Source organism: Mytilus edulis, chromosome 8, assembly GCF_963676685.1.
Source record: "Mytilus edulis chromosome 8, xbMytEdul2.2, whole genome shotgun sequence".
In the NCBI taxonomy this organism is placed as follows: domain Eukaryota; kingdom Metazoa; phylum Mollusca; class Bivalvia; order Mytilida; family Mytilidae; genus Mytilus; species Mytilus edulis.
The window spans coordinates 86,659,313-86,681,263 of record NC_092351.1 but is presented as its reverse complement, the minus strand read 5'-3'; the positions used below and the strand labels follow the sequence as shown (position 1 = coordinate 86,681,263).

Sequence of the window (21,951 nt, the reverse complement as noted above, 5' to 3'; positions counted from 1 at the left end):
ATAAATTACTATCACATATACTTTCCTTTAAAAAAGTTATCTATAACTCATTTGTGTATAAAACATTTTAAACACATGTCTAATTTTGTTGTCAAAATCATCTGTAGCAGTATATCAATCGAAATCAATTGGTATGAACAAGTCTGACATACTTAGATAGTCCCACTATGGATGATTCCGACATCAAAAGTAGGCGTGCTGTACACCATTGTGGAAACAAATCAATTTAAATTTACGGCATAACAATTTTTAGTGGGGTTGACAACAAAGGAATATGCATTTTACGGAATTTAGCGACTGGATGACATTTTTCAAAAGTGCAAGTTAATATCATAGTGTTATATAAAGGTATATAGGATTTATTTATGCGACACGTGCCTGTGTGTGTTTATTATTAAGCATGAATTAATACCATATATATAGTGTTGCGGATAGCCCAGCAAGCATAGAGGACAACGGAATTTATTAATTTATTTACATACATGTATCTTAATATATATATATATATATATATATTCAAAACAATCTATTATCTATAACTCATTTGTGTATAAAACATTTTAAACACATGTCTAATTTTGTTGTCAAAATCATCTGTAGCAGTATATCAATCGAAATCAATTGGTATGAACAAGTCTGACATACTTAGATAGTCCCACTATGGATGATTCCGACATCAAAAGTAGGCGTGCTGTATATATATATAAGTATACAACCCGTCTAAACATCAACCCAACAATGTTAGATCTGTAAATTTGCTTTCGCAAAATTTTTGGTTCTTCCCTCGCCGGGATTCGAACCCATGCTACTGTGATATCGTGACACCAAATCGCCTGCACTGCAGTCGTGCCGCTAGACCACACGACCACCTGGGCTCTCAAAAAAAATTTTTTTCGCTGGCCGTGTGTTACCTTTCCTCGTCAGTTTTTAATCTAGCGGCGTACTACAGTACATGATATATAAGGCATGAAGATGTTATTGTTACAGATCAGCTAAATTATCTATAGTAAAGGATCCTACAAATTAATGTAATATACAGTCACAGAAAATAATTATATTTATAAGTATGTCTGAGTCAGTGACAACTCTACAACAGATGTATCCATCGGATTATATATATATATATAAGTATATATATATATATATAAACATATGATAAAAACAATAACCACAATTACTCCTAATAGCAAAACCTTGAAATATACTGTTAGATACAACTTAGCTAGAAAAAGTAAACCTTGTACCAACCATCGCGAGAGCTAAAATATAGCCGACATGAATGTAAACATGAAACTAAATACATAAATAACTCGATCATCAACGACCTCGCCAGCCAGGAACAACCAAACAAAAACCACTAATGGGATAAACTGGAAACCTTGGTCCGACCCTATGCGACAAGTCATCTCACGAGACATACTGGGACGAATATATTGTTTTGAAAAGTATATATAAATTCATGTATCAAAATATATTCATAATTTTATTGGAACTTGAAAGTTGTCCTGTCTGCGGCGGGCTACAAAGTCATAATATCAGGTTAAAAATTTCCCGCTACAAAATTAGTCACGTGTCTTATACCTAGCATTTTTTCCTAGTGAGGTAAACATATAAAACTATACGCTAGTACCGTATTTACAATAATTTCTCCCTATACTACGAAACATGAGAAATAGCTTTCACCTATCCGTTACAGTAATGTTGATCGTGTTGTCTTTCAGGAATAATACATTCGAGGGGACCAATTTGTTACAACTGTAAAGGAGTATTGACAATGGATGAATGCACAACTGTTTCTGTTTGCGAACAGAATCAGGTCAGTTATTGTTTTGTTAATTATAACAAAAGTGTATCATTAGTTTTAAAATGTCTTTCCATAAACAAGATATGAGTATATTTAGTAGATATAATTAGAAGGCGTAACTACGTTTGAGACAGATACCACGATCAAATGATGGAAGATATTTTTTTAACGAGTTTTTGTTTATTCCTTATATATTCTTATTATTGTCTCTTTGATTTTGTTTCATTTAAGTTTTATTACTTTGTTAATAGTGTTAATGTGACCTCTTTTAAGACATATGTTACTATGCACAAACGAATACAAATAATAAATATTTCTGCATAGTTTTTCAAGATATGAAAGAGGGACGAAAGATACCAGAGGGACAGTCAAACTCATAAATCGAAAATAAACTGACAACGTCATTGCTCAAAATGAAAAAGGACAAACATACAAACAATACATGATACAACATATAAAACTAAAGAATAAGCAGCACGAACCCCACCCAAAACTAGGGGTGATCTCAGGTGCTCCGGTATGGTAAGCAAATCCTGCTGCACATGTGGCACCCGTCGTGTTGCTTATGTGATAACAAATCTGGTAAACAGTCAGGTAAGCCACACTCATGAAAGGGAAGGGGATTGTAATTACGACGTAAGGAAAATATCCGAAACATTATGGAATCGGTTATTCCATAACGGTCAACTAACGCGTGATGCCGTCCGTAAAATGTCACTTATTCTTCTAGAGGATCATTGCAACACAGCATCTGCATTGTCCAACAAGAGCAACTACTTTCGTTAAACATTAGTTCTCCGTTAAAGCGCCCAACGTCAGAGTAAAAAATGATAAAATATAAATTGCAGCAAAAGTTGTCTATAAAGAACATAGAACATCTTCATAGTGTATTCTATTCACCCTATAAGTTTCAGCATGTAATATGCTACCGTTAATTTGTAATAATCGAGACAGTTTAGATAAAAAAAAAATAAAAAAAAAACATTTAACGTCATTTTATTTCCTTTGACGTCGTGATTTTCAATGCCAAAATGCTAAAAACTTTTTTTTTATTGATTCATGTAAATTTGTATTTCTTTTTCTTGTTAGTTGAAATTTAAGCATGATATTCAGTCATGTCTACAATATTATATAAGTTTTTTTATCTCTTCAACACAAATAAAGGTGATAAATCTTCACTTTGGCCTTTTCTGTGTGAACTAGTACGGTAAACAATCGACTCAGCATTTCAGTCTTGTACAAAGCAGGATTAATAATAAAATTGTATTAACATGCTTTCAACCCGAATATACATATAATTCACCACTGCATCCTCCTCCTTTTCGTCATAATCCTATTTCCAAATCTGTGTTACCATGAGTTATTACTGATGTGGTCATACTGATATCGAACTCAAATTTATAAATCAACTGTTTTAATTTACACAAGTATGGCGTAGAACGCATGAATCCCTTGCTTTGAACTGTTTTGAAAAATACTCGGAAGCCGAAGCACAACCCTTGTATGATCTTGTATCTTTGATGGCTTACTTCCTATTATATTCATTAATACCTTTTTGTTTATTGTATCGGAAATTTGAAAAAAAAATAGGAGAGAGACGAGAAGTGTCTATTAGTTTTTTTAGCAGACCAATGGGAGTATGTCTCTTAAAATTGAACACTTGAACACTTTAATATTACAATAAAAAGATGTGGTATGATTGCAAATGAGACCCCAGTCTAAATTCAACTAATAGAGATAGTCGATAATTAAAATAAGATACTTTCGTTACACAGTGTGTTATTGACCTAATACGATATACATGTATACAGGCTCAGTAAATTCCATATGAGGTTCTACTTTCGTCTTATGGAATTTACTGACCCCGTATTTATCGTATAAGGTCACTAACACACTATGTAACTTATAATATCAGACTAAAATTTAAACCAATCACTTATTTGATAATGTTTACAGTTAGTATAGTACTACAATTTTAGAGGAAATATGATTAATTTTATTGATTGATGTTTTCTGAACTTACAGTGGCAAATATTTTATGCAGAGTTAAGACCGGGAGAAGAATATTCAAAAAATGAATAAGATGTTACTTGCGTTGTCGTTGATAAAGAATTTAAAAGGGTTCAATATAAATATATATAAAAGAAAATGATGAGAGAGACACGACAAAAAATAATCCAGCAAATATAAAATATAAAATCATTTTTCATTGATATTTTATTCAACCTCTTTGTTGGTTAGTTGTAGCCTACTAATCTCGCGACTTGGATTTTTAGACAACCAGTAACGACCAATTGAACAGCTTCTTTTTGTAGATCCTCTTATACTAATTGTACTATGCATCGTATTCCGCTTGAATATCATGTAATTATTTGAAATAATCCAAGATATTTGAGGTGGTTTATAGATTAAAAATAATTTTGAAAATTAAGAATATGGTGAATTAAAAATAACAAACATAAATGATTTAAAGATTACTGAAACTTTCCGTTTTCTGCGTAATAAATTTATTATTGGCAATACATGTATTCCAGTAGATCATTCCGAAATAAACGTTGAACTTTCAAATTGGTTGTTAATGCGACTGGTCAAATGAAATTAGCGATGCAAATCTTATACATTCATAAGCATCAGTGTTTTTCGCCAAAATCACGATCTTGCATGAGTTAACTTATCATTTCGTTTCCTATTGCAGGCAAATTTAACCTTACATCCTTTTCGTGCATTGCGTCAGCAATTATTTAATTTTATACACCCTAAAAAAATAGTTCATGACAGATGTCAGACCACGATAATCCGATAAGCAACAAAAAGATCTGTAATAGTGGATGAAAAAAACAAGTTATAAATTCCAGGCGTCCGAAGCGAGCACTATTTTTTATTTATCTTCATCATTTACGCCCAGCGACAAGCATTTGAATTCCAAGGATATGAAAGAAGAAAGGATTGATGAGCTATTAACGAAAAGGACACACAAAAAATAGTCAATTCAGTTAATGTAACATTGGAGTTGAAACCTAAGGTATCTTTATAATTCCAAAATATATAAATGGACTCTTGATTGGAATTGTAAGAATTTGCAAAATCAAAACATTGTCAATAATTCTTACGTCTTTATTTTCATACTGATGCTCGAGGACGGATCTTCAATTTTTTGGGATATAAATTTTTTTAGTACCAATATATATATATATATATTAAATATATTTCATTATTCACCAAAACAATTTATTAAAAAGGAATGTTTTCCTACATTTTGTTGGACAGATGAGTAATCAATGATCTGTTTTTCGTGATCAAATTTTTATTTTATCCGATTTTAGATTTCTCTTTATGTCGGTTAGCTACCGGTATTGTCTTTGTTATAAACTGACCGTTCAGCTCCTCATTACTAGTACCTCAAATCACAAAGAAAATATGATAAAATATACCTCATATCATCTTTACTTTTGTTTATTATCCCAGCTATCCAACTTATTTCGAAGAAATTGAAATACTTTTCTCTCTTATTTTATACTTATTTTGAATATGGTATCATTTATGCAGTAGAGTGACATAATAAAAAAAAGAGGACTATACGGAGTAGTGTCGTCCTTCGATTGCTGTTGATACTCACAAGACAATATATATTGTCAAAATGTTATATACGGAAGTTTTCAAATGCAGGAACTGAACCCAAGAATTTTACAGAGAAGGGCATATATTTCTAAGTAAATAGAGAAAAATGGACAAAAGAATTACAGAACAGACCGTAATATATAGCATTGTAACGGATAGTTTTGTTAAATCTATTTAACTGCTTTTAATTTCGAAAAGAATGTTGTACAATGTGTTGTTAATAAATGTAGCGGACAATATATCACACCTTTTCAACCGACGTCCTAATTTCAAAGAAAGGAATTAAAAGCTTCTCTCCTTGGGCAACACAGAAAAAGGAAGAGCATTTTTTATGGCTACTTGCAATTGCATAATTGTTAAATCGAATTGAACTCGGTATCAAATTTATATTAATCATAGAAGTTTCATATCTTGAATATTGAAAACAGGTTTAAAGTATTTACTTGTATTACAAGTTATATAAAAACATCCGGTTCGGGTTTTTTCTTCTTCTAGATTTGAGAAAGAAGCAACTCTGTTACACTCAATCAATTGATTTATAAAAATTGTTACATGGTGTCTTCTTATGTCGTCTGAATTACAATATATTATTGATTTGTAAGTGATATATCCGCCATCCGTTATAACTATCTAATATGTTTATTTGGCATGCCATACTCGATAAAAATGCGGACGTGATAGAAAGCACTCTTTACCAAAATGTCACCGGAGATTACATTCCACGGAGGTTACATTTCGACGATTTCGTCATTTATGAAGCATAATATGTATATCTAAAGATCGAAGTTGTACTTAAATATGATGTTGACACCGATATCGATCTGTTGGATGTGGAGTTTATTTTTAAAATTTATGTTTGTTAAGAATTGACCATTCCACGGAGATTACACGCTTAGCAAATCTCTACAGTTTTCAACTTTGCTTCGTTTTTCAGACTGATGTAACTTGGAATAAATGACCATTGTTATAAACAAAATTATTTATGGTAACCTTATGATCAAATTTAACTCATATCACACTTTATAGTGTACTAAATATTTTGTCCTGCTTGGTCTTTTATCCATCAACGGAAATTTCAGTTTTTCGAAGAACACATTATGAACGGCCGGTACGATCACTATCGTTGTGCAATATGTACTAAACTTTATAAAAATAAAAAATGTAGATAATAAAGAAATCTAAAATTCTCAGATATAGGTATAACAAGCTACGAGTATATAACTGGATGTCGTTAGGTTTGCTTTCTTGCGTTGGGACAAAATAACGTCATAAAACGGGCGCCTTAACGGAGAACCAGTGTAAAGCATGATAAGGGTTTCTTGGAAACGTTCTATTGTACTTGATATGCAGTAAGGTTAAAAAACTCGACAATGTATGTGTGATTTTCAAAAAAAAATATAAAAAAAGATGTGGTATGATTGCCAATAAGACAACTCTCCACTAAAGACCAACATGACACAGAAATTAACAATTATAGGTAACAGTCAGACCAATTTAAACTCACGGCTTTAAAAAGCCTTGATAAAGCATTTTATAACTGATAAAGATAAAATGCAATCGTCTTTTTTTCATAAATTCATATTAACTGCTAACTTTAACTCATTATAAAATTTTAATATGACAAAACATGCATTGAGGAAAATAAAAAGGACTAGTTTTCGTTTTTTTTGTGTTAAATATTTGTTAAGCATTGAAAAGACGGGCTTTTGCTCTGAAATCTATTTAAAACAAAAAGACATCTTGGGGAAATCAGACGGTTAAAGATAACACACAGGTAAATGTATTTAAGCAATATTTTAAGCTCTGAATTTTCTTTGAAATTGAACTTGTCTAAGTGTGAATATCATTTACAAAAAAGCAAAATACCTGTCTGTCATACATACACATATCATAATGAGACAGTCAAATTGACTTATGATACTAAGGTAAACGAAAATCATATTGTTTTGCATTTTGTAAACGAGCATTTTGATAATATACTTACCAGTCGGTCTTCCCTTTGTCAGTATATGTATCACTCAGACCAGCTGTTGATAAAAACTGCATATCACGGCTTTGTGACAACAAATACGTTTATCCAGCCATACGAAGTTTGACCCAGACACGTCAACAAATCATACTGTATAAACCCACGTTAATACGTTTCACTCGAACTAATGAAGACGTCTTCTGGTTGAAAACACTGGTTTCTATCATACAAAATAGTCAAATACAACCCGATAGATCGATAATCTGATCGTCTCATATTGATATTGTAGAATATCAAGTGCAGGACACAATATAAACCAATCCAAACTCGTCAGCTGTGCTAATAGTAGCAGTATCATAATTTAGTACGCCAGACGCGCGTTTCGTCTACATAAGACTCATCAGTGACGCTCATATCAAAATATTTATAAAGCCAAACAAGTACAAAGTTGGAAGAGCATTGAAGTCCAAAATTCCAAAAAATTATGTCAATACGGCTAAGGTAACCTATGCCTGGGATAAGAAAATCCTTAGTTTTTTTAAAAAATTCAAAGTTTTGTGAGCAGGTAGTTTATAGAAATTACAACATTATTGAGACTCACCAGTGACGTCGACGCTCATATCAAAACACTTATAAAGTACAAAGAGGGATAAGCATTGAGATTGCAAATCCCCCCCCAAAAAAAAAATACAAAAAAAAAACCAAATGGAAGGGATTTTACTCAAGGTCTTTATCGTTCATGCCAGTCACTGCTAGCTAGTAGTCCTTTGTTAATGTACCATGTGTACGTATCATTGTTATTTTGTTTAGCTACTTTTGATACCTAGTCTGACATCGGACTTCTTTTGAACTGAGTTTTACTATCCGTATTACTATATAGATATAGGAAGATGTGGTGTGAGTTCCAATGAGACAACTCTCTATCCAAATAACAATTTAAAAAAAAAAAAAAAAAAAAAAGGATAAACCATTATAGGTCAATGTATGGCCTTCAACAGGGAGCCTTGGGTCACACTGCTATAAAGCTATAAAGGGCCCCAAAATCACTAGTGTAAAACCATTAAAACGGGAAAACCAACGGTCTAATCTATATAAAAAAACGAGAAACGGAAACACGTATATATTGCATAAACAAACGACAACTACTGTACATCAGATTCCTGACTTAAGACAGGTGCAAAGCATTTTTGTTAAAGGGCAAGCTGAAGCACGTTTTTGAGTGCGGGATTTTCTTTCCATTTTGAAGACCCATCGATGGACGTCTGCTGTGTTCTGGTCGTTGGTCAGGTTGTTGTCTCTTTGACACATTTCCGCCTTTCCATGATTAATTCGATTCATTTTAACATTGTTGATATCGATATTGTTTTCGATTAATATTTCAATGTACTTTTGCGATTGTTTTTAAGGCTTGTTTAATTGAGGAGCACTATAATGCTGGTGAAAGATTCTTTACCACAAGCTGCCAGTACACAAACGTAACTATTATTATTCGTAATCATAATTTTATTTTGTATGCCTTCTTATAATCACAGTCAACAGGGTTATGCAAACATTAAAAATAGAATAGTTGTAGGAAATACAAAGAAGCAAACGACAATAAACACTGCATTGTTCATCGTCTACTAAAAAATAATGTTTAACAAATAATATTTAAGGATTACATACATGTGATTAGCTCTATGATACACACTAAACTCAATTTAAATTGAACACATCTGACAAAACGATGATGAATTACGATAATTTAATGATTCTGAGGACATCTTGCTGACCGGAGAATGAAAGTCCTTTGCGACAATGCTGTGACCATTCAAATAGAAAACAGATGATCAATGTAAAGAGAGAAGGTAAAACATTTATTAACTAATTACGAACTTTTTATGTCAAGTATCCAAACGTTATTTCACCAAGTTCTTTCCTAAAGAATTAAGGCTGTGAAGTGGTTGATACAAATGAGAATAAGAAACTAAATGGGTCTATTTATTTACATGTTATGACAATCTTTGAAGACTCAAATGATTAAACACGTGTCTTACATCCATGACAAGTATGTTGATGTCAATGCATAGAAGGTTCCAAACAACATGGATTTTGTGTGAAAAAATAGATCACATATACTGCATGATAAATGAATAAGGTATTGCCAATTAACTTGAAAACTCAAAATATCCAACACCTATTACTTTGTTTAGTTACTTTTGTTACCTTATCTGTCATCGGATTTTTTAACGGAGATTTACTATCCATATTACTATGTATTTTTTTTACATTGGTAAGAAGTAAATCTGTAAATCGGTTTCTTAAGCAATTAACAGGAAGCTTTGGAGAATAATTATGAAACTTATGATCATATACATATTAATGATGTTTTACTCATTCAAATTTTGCCTCAATTCGACTTGAATCTAATATTACGTTACGTGCTACTTTTGCTTTGTATACGACATGTACAACGCCATGATAAAACTATCGTTATATTTACACTTAGCGTAGACTCTGAGATGTACATAATGATGACTTTTAAAATATTCATACCTTTTCAGTCAACATTTATCGTAACATATGTGCAAAACTATGCGTCACATATGTGCAAAAACTATGCGTCACATATGTGCAAAAACTATGCGTCACATATGTGCAAATACTATGCTGAATACGCTTTTTTTAAAATTGCAGTTGTAAAACAAATACACTACTGATACTTTATTCCTATTTATCTAACAAGATTACAAAAAGAGGTTAAATAGAGCAGTCACACACATTACATACCCCCCGCATTAGTTTTTGAATGGAAGGTATTCGTTCTATTAGATTTTAAAAAAAAATGGAAGCTATGGATGTGTGGGAAATTAACACATGACGTCGATATGATAATCGTTAATTTTAGAAATAGGTGAAACGTTTTGATTTGTTACTGCCTTCATTATGCTTATATTTGCTAAAGGTGTGTGAGGCTCTCTCAAATGGACTCGGTTTACCTGTCATAGGAAAACGATCATCCTCAAAGATGTATCGAAGCAGTTCGACTTGTAACAAATGTTGTTTCACTGACCTATGCAATAATCGATGCAATAAGCAAAGCCTAACAACAAGGAATATAGCTACAATTATAAGACAAGAAACCATTACTTCTTCCTCAACACAGACCACAACTAGTAATGCCATAGTTACCACTAACAGGATCCCAATCACGAATTCAAGTACTTATATCTTTACCACTACCAGGAGTCCGATCACAACTTCTAGTAAGGACATAGTCGATTATTTGTAATGAAAAAAGTTTATTCAAAAGTTTAGAATTGTTCGGAGTAGAACATGTAAAATAGAAATCATCTTTTAAAAGTGTTTATTTAATCAATGAGTAAACAAAAAGAACTACATTATTTTTATAATATGCTTTTCGTCGTCAGAAAACCTTACCAAATGGAATACAATCTCAACAAATGACATACAGCTTAAATAATGAACTATACAAATAAAATTGAGAATGGAACTGGGGAATGTGTCAACGAGACAACAACCCGACCATAGAGCAGACAACAGCAGAATGTCACCAATAGGTCTTCAATGCAGCGAGAAAATACTGCACCCGGAGGCGTCCTTCAGCTGGCCCCGAAAAATAATATGTACTAGTTCAGTGATAATGAACGCCACACTAAACTCCAAATTATACAAAAGAAACTAAAATTAAAATAATACAAGACTAACAAAAGCAAGAGGCTCCTGATTTGAGACAGGCGCAAAATTACGGCGGAGTTAAACATGTTAATGAGATCTCAACCCTCACCCTATACCTCTAACCAATGTGGAAAAGTAAACCCATAACAATAATCTATAAGACAATTTTGTTTATCATAATGCCTCTTGAATTAAAAGATGTCAGAAGATTTGATTTGGTTCTGCATTACTTGTTCTTATATTTGCTAAAGCTCTCTCGAATGAACTCGGGTTATCCGTCATCAGAAAACTTTAAACATATGCATTTGTTTTACTGTCCTGTGCAAGAATCGATGTAAGTCGAAAAAATCAACACAAGAAAATGTTTAACTTTTAATACACTCTTACGACATCAAAACATTTGTAAAATCTCTAAATCTTCACTTGAAAAGTATATTTATAGAATAGAGGATGAAAGTAGGTAATATATAATCAAGATAGCAACACGAACAAAGATTCTCCATCCCCCCCCCCCCCCAAAAAAAAAAATATACCAATACAAGGCCAAAAATAAACAAACACACGCCAAAAGCAGTAAAACTCAGTTTGCAGGAAGTCAGAAAAGTTATCAGAAGAAACTATTCAAAATGACATTAATACATAGATAAAAGAAGGACTATTTGCAGAAACTTACATACCAGCTCCAGACATCGATCAAACTAATTGAAAGATTACATCTCCATCATATGAAAATCAAGCACGTTACTTTCCGTTAGGAGAATAAAATCATACCATAATCTATACTATTGAACGAGAAGACCTCAACTTGTGTGTCTCTTCTCTTCCTTCTAAAATGTATTAATCATCATTTGTGTCCAATAGGTACCATGCATAGTTGCATTTGTCCTCCTCGCTTATGCTTATTCCGTTTGGGTCATATTTGGAGAAAACGATAATAAAGGCGTCCGGATATTGTTTCAGTCATTGGTTGGATTTTATAGTTATATACTAGACTTCCGTTTAGAACGGTACACATAGATTTTATGAGGGTCGTAATGGGGGTACCTTCATGAGAAATAACATTAAATTGCCAAATGACGTAAACGGTAATTCTTGGTGTATGACGATTATATGTATACTTTCTTCTAGACGATAAAAACATCGACTGATTTTGACGAATCACGTTATCCCCCCCCCAAATAAATGACGGTTACGATAATTATTAGAGACCTTTGACAATTGACGATAAGGATATCTTGACGAATCACGGTAAAATTTATCAAATTTGACGACTAACGAAAAATGTTTTTCGCTTTATCTTTAAACTATTAACGTATATAATCTATAAACAAATTGTACATTGTATTTGCTATTGACTGTCAATTCAATGTTTACCATCAACGGTGGTCATATATTATATAGGTATTATAATATATGTGTTCAAAGCATATGGAAAACTAATAGAAAGTTAAACAAATAACGAATTTTAGTGGAAAAAAGGGGACTACTAAAATAAATTGCTCTGCCACCAAGTACCTTTGACTTCTGATACTTCTTCTGAAATTCTCCGGTCATAGAATCATTTACAAAAATTTACCCTACAACAGTTTACATGTATGTAACAAAGCTCTAAATGACAACGATTTCGTGAGTGTGTTCTAGTTAATTATATAAGAAAAAAATAATCCGTATCATTCCAGGAAGACATATCTTTTCATATTTTATTTCAAAATTCCATAGTCGGTTGAAAACAAAACTTTACGACAAAAGAGATGATTTCAGCCTTCCAATTGTGAACTTTCCATTTCTAAGTAGCAACATTCCAGCAGCACCTGCATACGGGGTATATATCTCCCAATTGATACGATATTCCCGTGCTTGCATTTCCTATCATGATTTTCTTGATAGAGGGTTACTGCTCACAAGGAAGCTATTAAACCAAGAGTTCCAAATGGTGAAGTTGAAATCATCCCTTCGTAAATTTTACGGACGCCATCACGAGTTGGTTGACCGTTATGGAATAACAGTTTCACAAATGATATCGGATATGTTCCTTACGTCGTAACTACAATTCCCTTCCCTTTCATGAATGTGACCTACCGAATTAGACTATTTACCGGATTTGTAATCACATAAGCAACACGACGGGTGCCACATGTGGAGCAGGATCTGCTTACCCTTCCGGAGCACCTGAGATCACCCCTAGTTTTTGGTGGGGCTCGTGTTGTTTATTCTTTAGTTTTCTATGTTGTGTCATGTGTACTATTGTTTTCCTGTTTGTCTTTTTCATTTTTAGCCATGGCGTTGTCAGTTTGTTTTAGATTTATGAGTTTGACTGTCCCTTTGGTATCTTTCGTCCCTCTTTTATAGATATCTTTGTATTCATAAACACGTATTTTTCATAATTTTTTTTCTCCAAAGTTAGGCTTTTTGCTTGATGATTGATAGCAGGATTATATGTTTTGCACAGAATAAGAAATTGTATCTGCGGGATTATATACAACAGTAAGTTTTTTACAGTAAGATTTTTTAAATGAGTGCATCATGATTTACGAATATTCCTTAAATCCAAATGATAATACAAATGATTAATCTGATTGTTCAAAAGCCCTATTAGATATATTGTGATAGCAAATGGTTTACAGTCTACGAATTTTTAAAAACAGAATCCCTCAATGTTCTAAAATTTAAAATTCAACTTCTAATATTAGGTGAAATGGAACATGTGAAAGATTGTAATGACTTAAAAGGAACAATGTACCATAGTGGAGTTTATCATATCTACCCTAGTGGAGCTCCAGGATATAAGGTTTACTGTGATATGGATACAGACGGCGGAGGATGGACAGTATGTAGTTTTATAAGCGATAAGACAAGATAATAACTTATGCATCATATTTACACAGAAAGTAATTCAATATTTAAGCTGTTTATTTTAAGGATCAGAGAATTCAACTTGAAAAATAATTTTTATTCGCATTGTCATAATTATACTTTTAGCCTTTGAATATTACTCAAACATCGGACAGAATAATTTATTTGTTACATTGATTGTATAAATTTGTCAATATTTAAAATTTGACATACAGAAATCGCTGCAAAGATCTGTCATTGTAGGTAAAAAGAATGAACTATAATAATAACACAATTGTATTATTTCTTTTAATTTCATTTATTGATCATTTATTGTATAAATGTATACATAGTGTAGAGGTTGCAATTTTGATAGCAATCTATACTGAATGTTAACACATTCTCTCCGATAAGAAATACGTATCCTTTTGTTATACTTGTTAGATTTAATCGTTAAGACAATCAAGTTTAATTTGAAGAATAAAAATCTAGGAATTTTTCATATATTCATGTAATATCAATTATTTGTATATCACATTTTAAGGTAAAATAAGAAAGACCTATGATAGTCGACCAACATCTACGTGTATGTATAAATTTACGTGCGTGTTCAATTTCACAATTATAAACATAGACATGATTTCCCACAGGTATTTCAATATCGATCTGGTGGACTTCTTAGTTTTCATACAAAACTTTGGGCAGACTACAAAAATGGATTTGGCGAAGTCAGTGGGGAACATTGGTTAGGTACAGTATACTGAAACATTGGTTAGGTACAGTATACTGAAACATTGGCTAGGTACAGTATACTGAAATATCAGTTAGGTACAGTATAATGAAACATCGGTTAGGTACAGTATACTGAAACATTGGGCAGGTACAGTATACTGAAACATTGGTTAGGTACAGTATACTGAAACATTGGCTAGGTACAGTATACTGAAACATTGGTTAGGTACAGTATACTGAAACATTGGGCAGGTACAGTATACTGAAACATTGGTTAGGTACAGTATACTGAAACATTGGTTAGGTACAGTAAACTGAAACATTGGTTAGGTACAGTATACTTAAACATTGGTTAGGTACAGTATACTGAAACATTGGGCAGGTACAGTATACTGAAACATTGGGCAGGTACAGTATACTGAAACATTGGCTAGGTACAGTATACTGAAATATCAGTTAGGTACAGTATACTGAAACATCGGTTAGGTACAGTATACTGAAACATTGGGCAGGTACAGTATACTGAAACATTGGTTAGGTTCAGCATACTGAAACATTGGTTAGGTACAGTATACTGAAACATTGGGCAGGTACAGTATACTGAAACATTGGTTAGGTACAGTATACTGAAACATTGGTTAGGTACAGTATACTGAAACATTGGTTAGGTACAGTATACTGAAACATTGGTTAGGTACAGTAACTTGAAACATTGGTTAGGTACAGTATACTTAAACATTGGTTAGGTACAGTATACTGAAACATTGGGCAGGTACAGTATACTGAAACATTGGGCAGGTACAGTATACTGAAACATCGGTTAGGTACAGTATACTGAAACATTGGTTAGGGACAGTATACTGAAACATTGGTTAGGTACAGTATACTGAAACATTGGTTAGGTACAGTATACTGAAACATTGGTTAGGTACAGTATACTGAAACATTGGTTAGGGACAGTATACTGAAACATTGGTTAGGGACAGTATACTGAAACATTGGTTAGGTTCAGTATACTGAAACATTGGTTAGGTACAGTATACGGAAACATCGGTTAGGTACAGTATATTGAAACATTGGCTAGGTACAGTATACTTAAACATTGGTTAAGTACAGTATACTGAAACATTGGTTAGGTTCAGTATATTGAAACATTGGCTAGGTACAGTTTACTGAAATATCGGTTAGGTACAGTATACTTAAACATTGGTAAGGTACAGTATATTGAAACATCGGTTAGGTTCAGCATACTGAAACATTGGTTAGGTACAGTATACTGAAACATTGTTTAGGTTCAGTATATTGAAACATTGGCTAGGTACAGTATACTGAAACATAGGTTAGGTACAGTATACTGAAACATTGGTTAGGTACAGTATACTGAAACATTGGCTAGGTACAGTTTACTGAAATATCGGTTAGGTACAGTATATTGAAACATTGGTTAGGTTCAGTTAACTGCAACATTTGTTAGGTACAGTATACTGAAACATTGGTTAGGTACAGTATACTGAAACATTGGTTAGGTACAGTAAACTGAAACATTGGTTAGGTACAGTATACTGAAACATTGGCTAGGTACAGTATACTGAAATATTGGTAAGGTACAGTATACTGAAAAATTGGGCAGGTACAGTATACTAAAACATTGGTTAGGGACAGTATACTGAAACATTGGTTAGGTTCAGTATATTGAAACATTGGCTAGGTACAGTATACTGAAACATAGGTTCGGTACAGTATACTTAAACATTGGTTAGGTACAGTATATTGAAACATCGGTTAGGTTCAGCATACTGAAACATTGGTTAGGTACAGTATACTGAAACATTGGTTAGGTTCAGTATATTGAAACATTGGCTAGGTACAGTATACTGAAACATAGGTTAGGTACAGTATACTGAAACATTGGTTAGGTACAGTATATTGAAACATCGGTTAGGTTCAGTTAACTGCAACATTGGTTAGGTACAGTATACCGAAACATTGGTTAGGTACAGTATACTGAAACATTGGTTAGGTACAGTATACTGAAACATTGGCTAGGTACAGTTTACTGAAATATCGGTTAGGTACAGTATATTGAAACATCGGTTAGGTACAGTATACCGAAACATTGGATAGGTACAGTATACTGAAACATTGGTCAGGTACAGTATACTGAAACATCGGTTAGGTACAGCATACTGAAACATTGGTTAGGTACAGTATACTGAAATATTGGCTAGGTACAATATACTGAAATATCGGTTAGGTACAGTATATTGAAACATCGGTTAGGTACAGTATACTGAAACATTGGTTAGGTACAGTATACCGAAACATTGGTTAGGTACAATATACTGAAACATTGGTCAGGTACAGTGAAACATCGGTTAAGTACAGCATACTGAAACATTGGTTAGGTACAGTATACTGAAACATTGGCTAGGTACAGTATACTGAAACATCGGTTAGGTACAGTATGCTGAAACATTGGTTAGGTACAATATACTGAAACATTGGTTAGGTACAGTATACTGAAACATTGGTTAGGTACAGTATACTGGAACATTGGTTAGGTACAGTGTACTGAAACATTGGTTAGGTACAGCATACCTTAACATTGGTTTGGTACAGCATACTGAAACATTGGTAAGGTACAGTATACTGAAATATTGGTTAGGTACAGTATACTGAAATATCGGTTAGGAACAGTATACTTAAATATTGGTTAAAAACAGTATACTGAAACATCGGTTAGGTACAACATACTGAAACATTGGTTAGGCACAGTATACTGAAACATTGGTTAGGTACAGTATACTGAAACATTGGTTAGGTACAGCATACTTAAACATTGGTTAGTTACAGTATACTGAAATATTGGTTAGGTACAGTATACTTAAATATCGGTTTGGAACAGTATACTGAAATATTGGTTAGGTACAGTATATTGAAACATCGGTAAGGTACAGTATACTGAAACATCGGTTAGGTAGAGTTTACTTTAATATTGGTTAGGTACAGTATATTGAAACATCGGTAAGGTACAGTATACTGAAACATCGGTTAGGTACAGTATACTGAAACATTTGTTAGGTACAGTAAACTGAAACATGGGTTAGGTTCAGTATATTGAAACATCGGTAAGGTACAGTATACTGAAATATCGGTTAGGTACAGTATACTGAAACATAGATTATGTACAGAATACCGAAACATTGGTTAGGTATACTATATTGAAACATCGGTAAGGTACAGTATATTGAAATATCGGTTATTTACAGTATACTGAAACATCGATTAAGTACAGTATATTGAAAGATTGGTTAGGTACAGTATACTGAAACATCGGTTATGTACAGTATACTTAAACATTGGTTAGGTACAGTATACTGAAACATCGCTTAGGTACAGTATACTGAAACATCGGTTATGTACAGTATACTTAAACATTGGTTAGGTACAGCAAACTGCAACATTGGTTAGGTTCAGTTTATTGAAACATCGGTTAGGTTCAGTATACTGAAACATCGGTTAGGTACAGTATACTGAAACATTGGTTAGGTACAGTATACTGAAACATCGCTTAGGTACAGTATACTGAAACATTTGTTAGGTACAATATACTGAAACATTGATTAGGTACAGTATAGTGAAACATAAGTAAGGTATATACAGTATATTGAAACATTGGTTAGGTATCGTATACTGAAACATTTGTATGTGTAATCTATTATTTATATTACTTTTTTTGGGATTATTTTCCTACTGACGCATTTCAATTAGAAATTTAAAACGCAGTTCTTGATTTGGCTTATAATAAAATTAAGATCGTATTTTGGGAATGTGTCAAAGAGACAACAAGGTGACTAAACAGTAGAAAACAGCCGACGGCCACCAATGTGTTTCCCACAAATCGTGAAAATCCCGTATCTGAAGGTTTAAATGACCTCTCAAAAAAATGTGGAAGCTACACTAAACCCCAAAGCATATAAATGAACTTAATTAAAAAAAAAATAAACAACACTGGCTCGCTTAGTAAAGCTGTGCCATTATTAAAGTCAAATACATTATTTTAGACAAAATTTTGTTTTAAAAAATCCTGTTTTTATCATTAATCATCAATAAAGAACTAAATGAGTTAACTTAAGTGAAACTAAACATAATAATCACTAAATTACAATTTTGAATATACATGTTCCAGTATAGAATAGGAACATGTGTATGTGACTAAATTAATCATGTTATACAACGTTATGTTGTCTGTTATGTCGTTTTATGCAGTATACACATTTTGTTTTGTATTTACTACTTTCATTGAAATCAAGTTCTATGTATTTTGTTATTCAAATAATCGACAATTCAACAAAGTCTGTCTTGTCTGTGTGTTATATAAACTTTTATATAATGTATATAGTACGATATCTGCTCTGACAGTGACCTTGAATTACCACAATAAAGTCATGTAGGTATCTGCCGTTTATTTGTATCATCAGTAATTATAACACTTTTTTTTTAATTAGTAGTTGTTTAAAACCGTAGCGTCACTGATGAGTCTTTCGTAGACGAAACACGCGTCCAGCGTATATACTAAATTTAGTCCTGGTATCTATGATGAATTTATTTACAACCACTGGGTTGATGCCACTGCTGGTGGAGATCACCAGCCCAGTAGTCAGGACGTTTGTGTTGTATTATTGATATGGTTATATTTATAAATTAACTGTTTACAAAATTTTTATTTTTTTTAAATTCTAAGGCTTTTCTACCTCAGGCATAAATTACCTTAGCTGTATTTGGCTCGACTTTTAGGAATTTTGGTCCGTACTGCTCTTCAACTTCGTACTTTATTTGGCACTTTTAATTTTTTGGATTCGAGCGTCACTGATGAGTCTTTTGAAGACGAAACGAGCGTCTGGCGTATAATTTTTATACAAAATTTAGTCCTGGTATCTATGATGAGTTTATATATAAGAGCACTTTTCACGAATTCTTGAATCGTGTTAATGACTGTTACATTGGATCTTTGAATTATTAAGATTCTGGTAAATGTAACGGATATGATGCGTATATGTACAACGAATGTCTTCAGTTAATACGGTCACCATGGAACAATGGGTCAGCAATACAAAAACAATTATTAAATTTATATAATGATGTAACGTAAACGATATTGATAATAATCGAAATGCTATATTAAACTTACTTTTTCAAGTAAGCCAAAAAAAAAGAGTAAAACATAGTATTCAAAATCCTTCTTGAAAGAAGAGGTGTTTTATTGTTACTCATACCACATCTTCATATATCTTTAATTTCAGGGAATGACCGAGTTCATCAATTGACTGGATTGGGAAACAACGTTCTTAGAATATATCTTGAAGACTGGGAAGGAAACAGTCGTTATGCTGTTTTTAATAATTTTTCTCTCGGTGATGAAGTCTCAAACTATATCTTGTCATATGGTTCATATAGTGGTAATGCAGGTATATTCCGACACATGATAAGTGGAAAACATATTTGAAAATCCCAAAACATTTTAAGGAATAAAAATAATACTTCGTCGTAATGAGTTCCAAATGTTTTACAAAAGAACACAATCGGCAATGCTCTTCAACTGTGTACTTGTTTGGCTTTATAAATATTGTGATATGAGCGTCACTGATGATTCTTATGTTGATGAAACGCGCGTCTGGCGTACTAAATTATAATCCTGGCACCTTTGATAACTATCATACATTATTATATACTAGTTTTGATGAAAAGTAATATGCATAGTAATTAGCTTGAGACATAAAACTTAACAAGATTTAAATGATGATCGATTTTTTCAATTCGTTTTATATAACTATTAACTGTTTAAAATACTGTGGCCTGAAACTGAATCAATTACTGTTCAAAAAGAGAAAAGAACAAATAAATGTCAGCTTATTGTATAGCTTTCGTAAGTTGATGTCATCAGGAACTTAGTTCAAAGTAATAGAGTTCAGAAGATATTCTTAGAATTTTTGTTTATATATTTTCTGTAGATAAATTTTATGCTCGTTTAATAGTTTTTGTTATATTATACTTTGAGTAAACACTCCAAACAAAGAGCGATTTCATAAAAAAAAACCTGGGTCAGTGACTTTTATTTGTTTGTACGTTAGTGCATCAGGGTTTTTCTCATTTGATCAGTCTCGACCGTATACACAGATTTGATAATTTAAAAATCAAATCACCTTATCCCCAATGTCAATTATTTTTCTTTTGGAATAACTACAGAGAGTAGTTAGGGTTACATTTCGTTCAGAAATGACAAACTATTAATTTTTAAAATATACATAAAACCCAGTTGATCAAGTAAATGACAATCACAATGTATGTCTATCTTTTACAGGAAACAGTTTGGCTAATAATATGCAATTTACAACAGCAGACAGACAAAATGACGGTCGTGGGAAGGGAGACAATTGTGCAAAAGATAATTATGGAGGACCGTGGTGGTATACCTCTATGTGTGGTTCTTCCGATCTTAATGGAGAGTATGTTAATGTTGGTAAAGGTGTATCAGATGGAAAGGGTGTGGTTTGGAGTGGATGGAAGGGATGGGACTACTCAATGAAAGTTACAAAAATGATGATGAATAAATGAAACAAATAACCGTAACTTAGTTGTACTGTTTCACAGAGTCCAATTTACTGTCAGTTGCTATATACTGGCGTTGTAAAAGTATTGGACAACTTTTAATAAATGATCATGTTGTATATAAAATCAATATATAATAAAGCAACAACCTCGGTCTAAACAAAACACACGATGGTATTATTTTTTGTTTCCATGGCAAAGTTATCAGGTACGCACAGAAATAACAATATTATCATTATACTATACTTCGAAAGGCTTACATTGGATTTTACATTTTTTAACTTTTAATTTCAGAGCGTTTATTCAACTTCTTTTATTTACGAAAAATATCGTGTGTTAACACTTCTTAACAACACATCGACTGAAAACTGCTACGGAACACTATAAGCTTCTCAAATTTACACTAGATTTCCTGACCTACAACAAACTATCCATTATAAACCTTGACGCTTATTTACAACGATTAAGGTTTAACAAGTCAAAGCACGATCGCGTTGATAGAATACATTAATAGACCTATTTTTATCTGTTATGATGATTTATGTCTGAACAGCTCTAAATAGAGTTAAAAATACATTATTTAGTAATTTCAGTTTTTCTGTCTTTCGGTCAATTTCTGAACTCATTCGTTTCGAGGGATTAGATCCTTTTCAGAAGTTGTTATTAGCTTATACAAATCCGCACCATACTGAATTGTCTATAAAGCTAC

At 32.5% G+C, this 21,951-nt stretch overlaps 1 protein-coding gene across 1 annotated transcript in view; it reads left to right on the top strand.

Annotated features, from left to right (window-relative positions):
* The window catches only part of LOC139486521 (angiopoietin-related protein 7-like), a 47,377-nt gene extending 26,114 nt beyond the window's left edge, over positions 1-21,263 (top strand). The window contains exons 6-12 of the mRNA XM_071271430.1: positions 1,722-1,816; positions 8,798-8,866; positions 10,336-10,636; positions 13,760-13,896; positions 14,552-14,651; positions 19,937-20,101; positions 20,995-21,263. Coding sequence (XP_071127531.1) covers positions 1,722-1,816; positions 8,798-8,866; positions 10,336-10,636; positions 13,760-13,896; positions 14,552-14,651; positions 19,937-20,101; positions 20,995-21,248 — 1,121 coding nt within the window. The 3' untranslated portion in view covers positions 21,249-21,263. The remainder of the gene's footprint in view (positions 1-1,721; positions 1,817-8,797; positions 8,867-10,335; positions 10,637-13,759; positions 13,897-14,551; positions 14,652-19,936; positions 20,102-20,994) is intronic.
* The last annotated feature ends 688 nt before the right edge of the window (positions 21,264-21,951 follow it).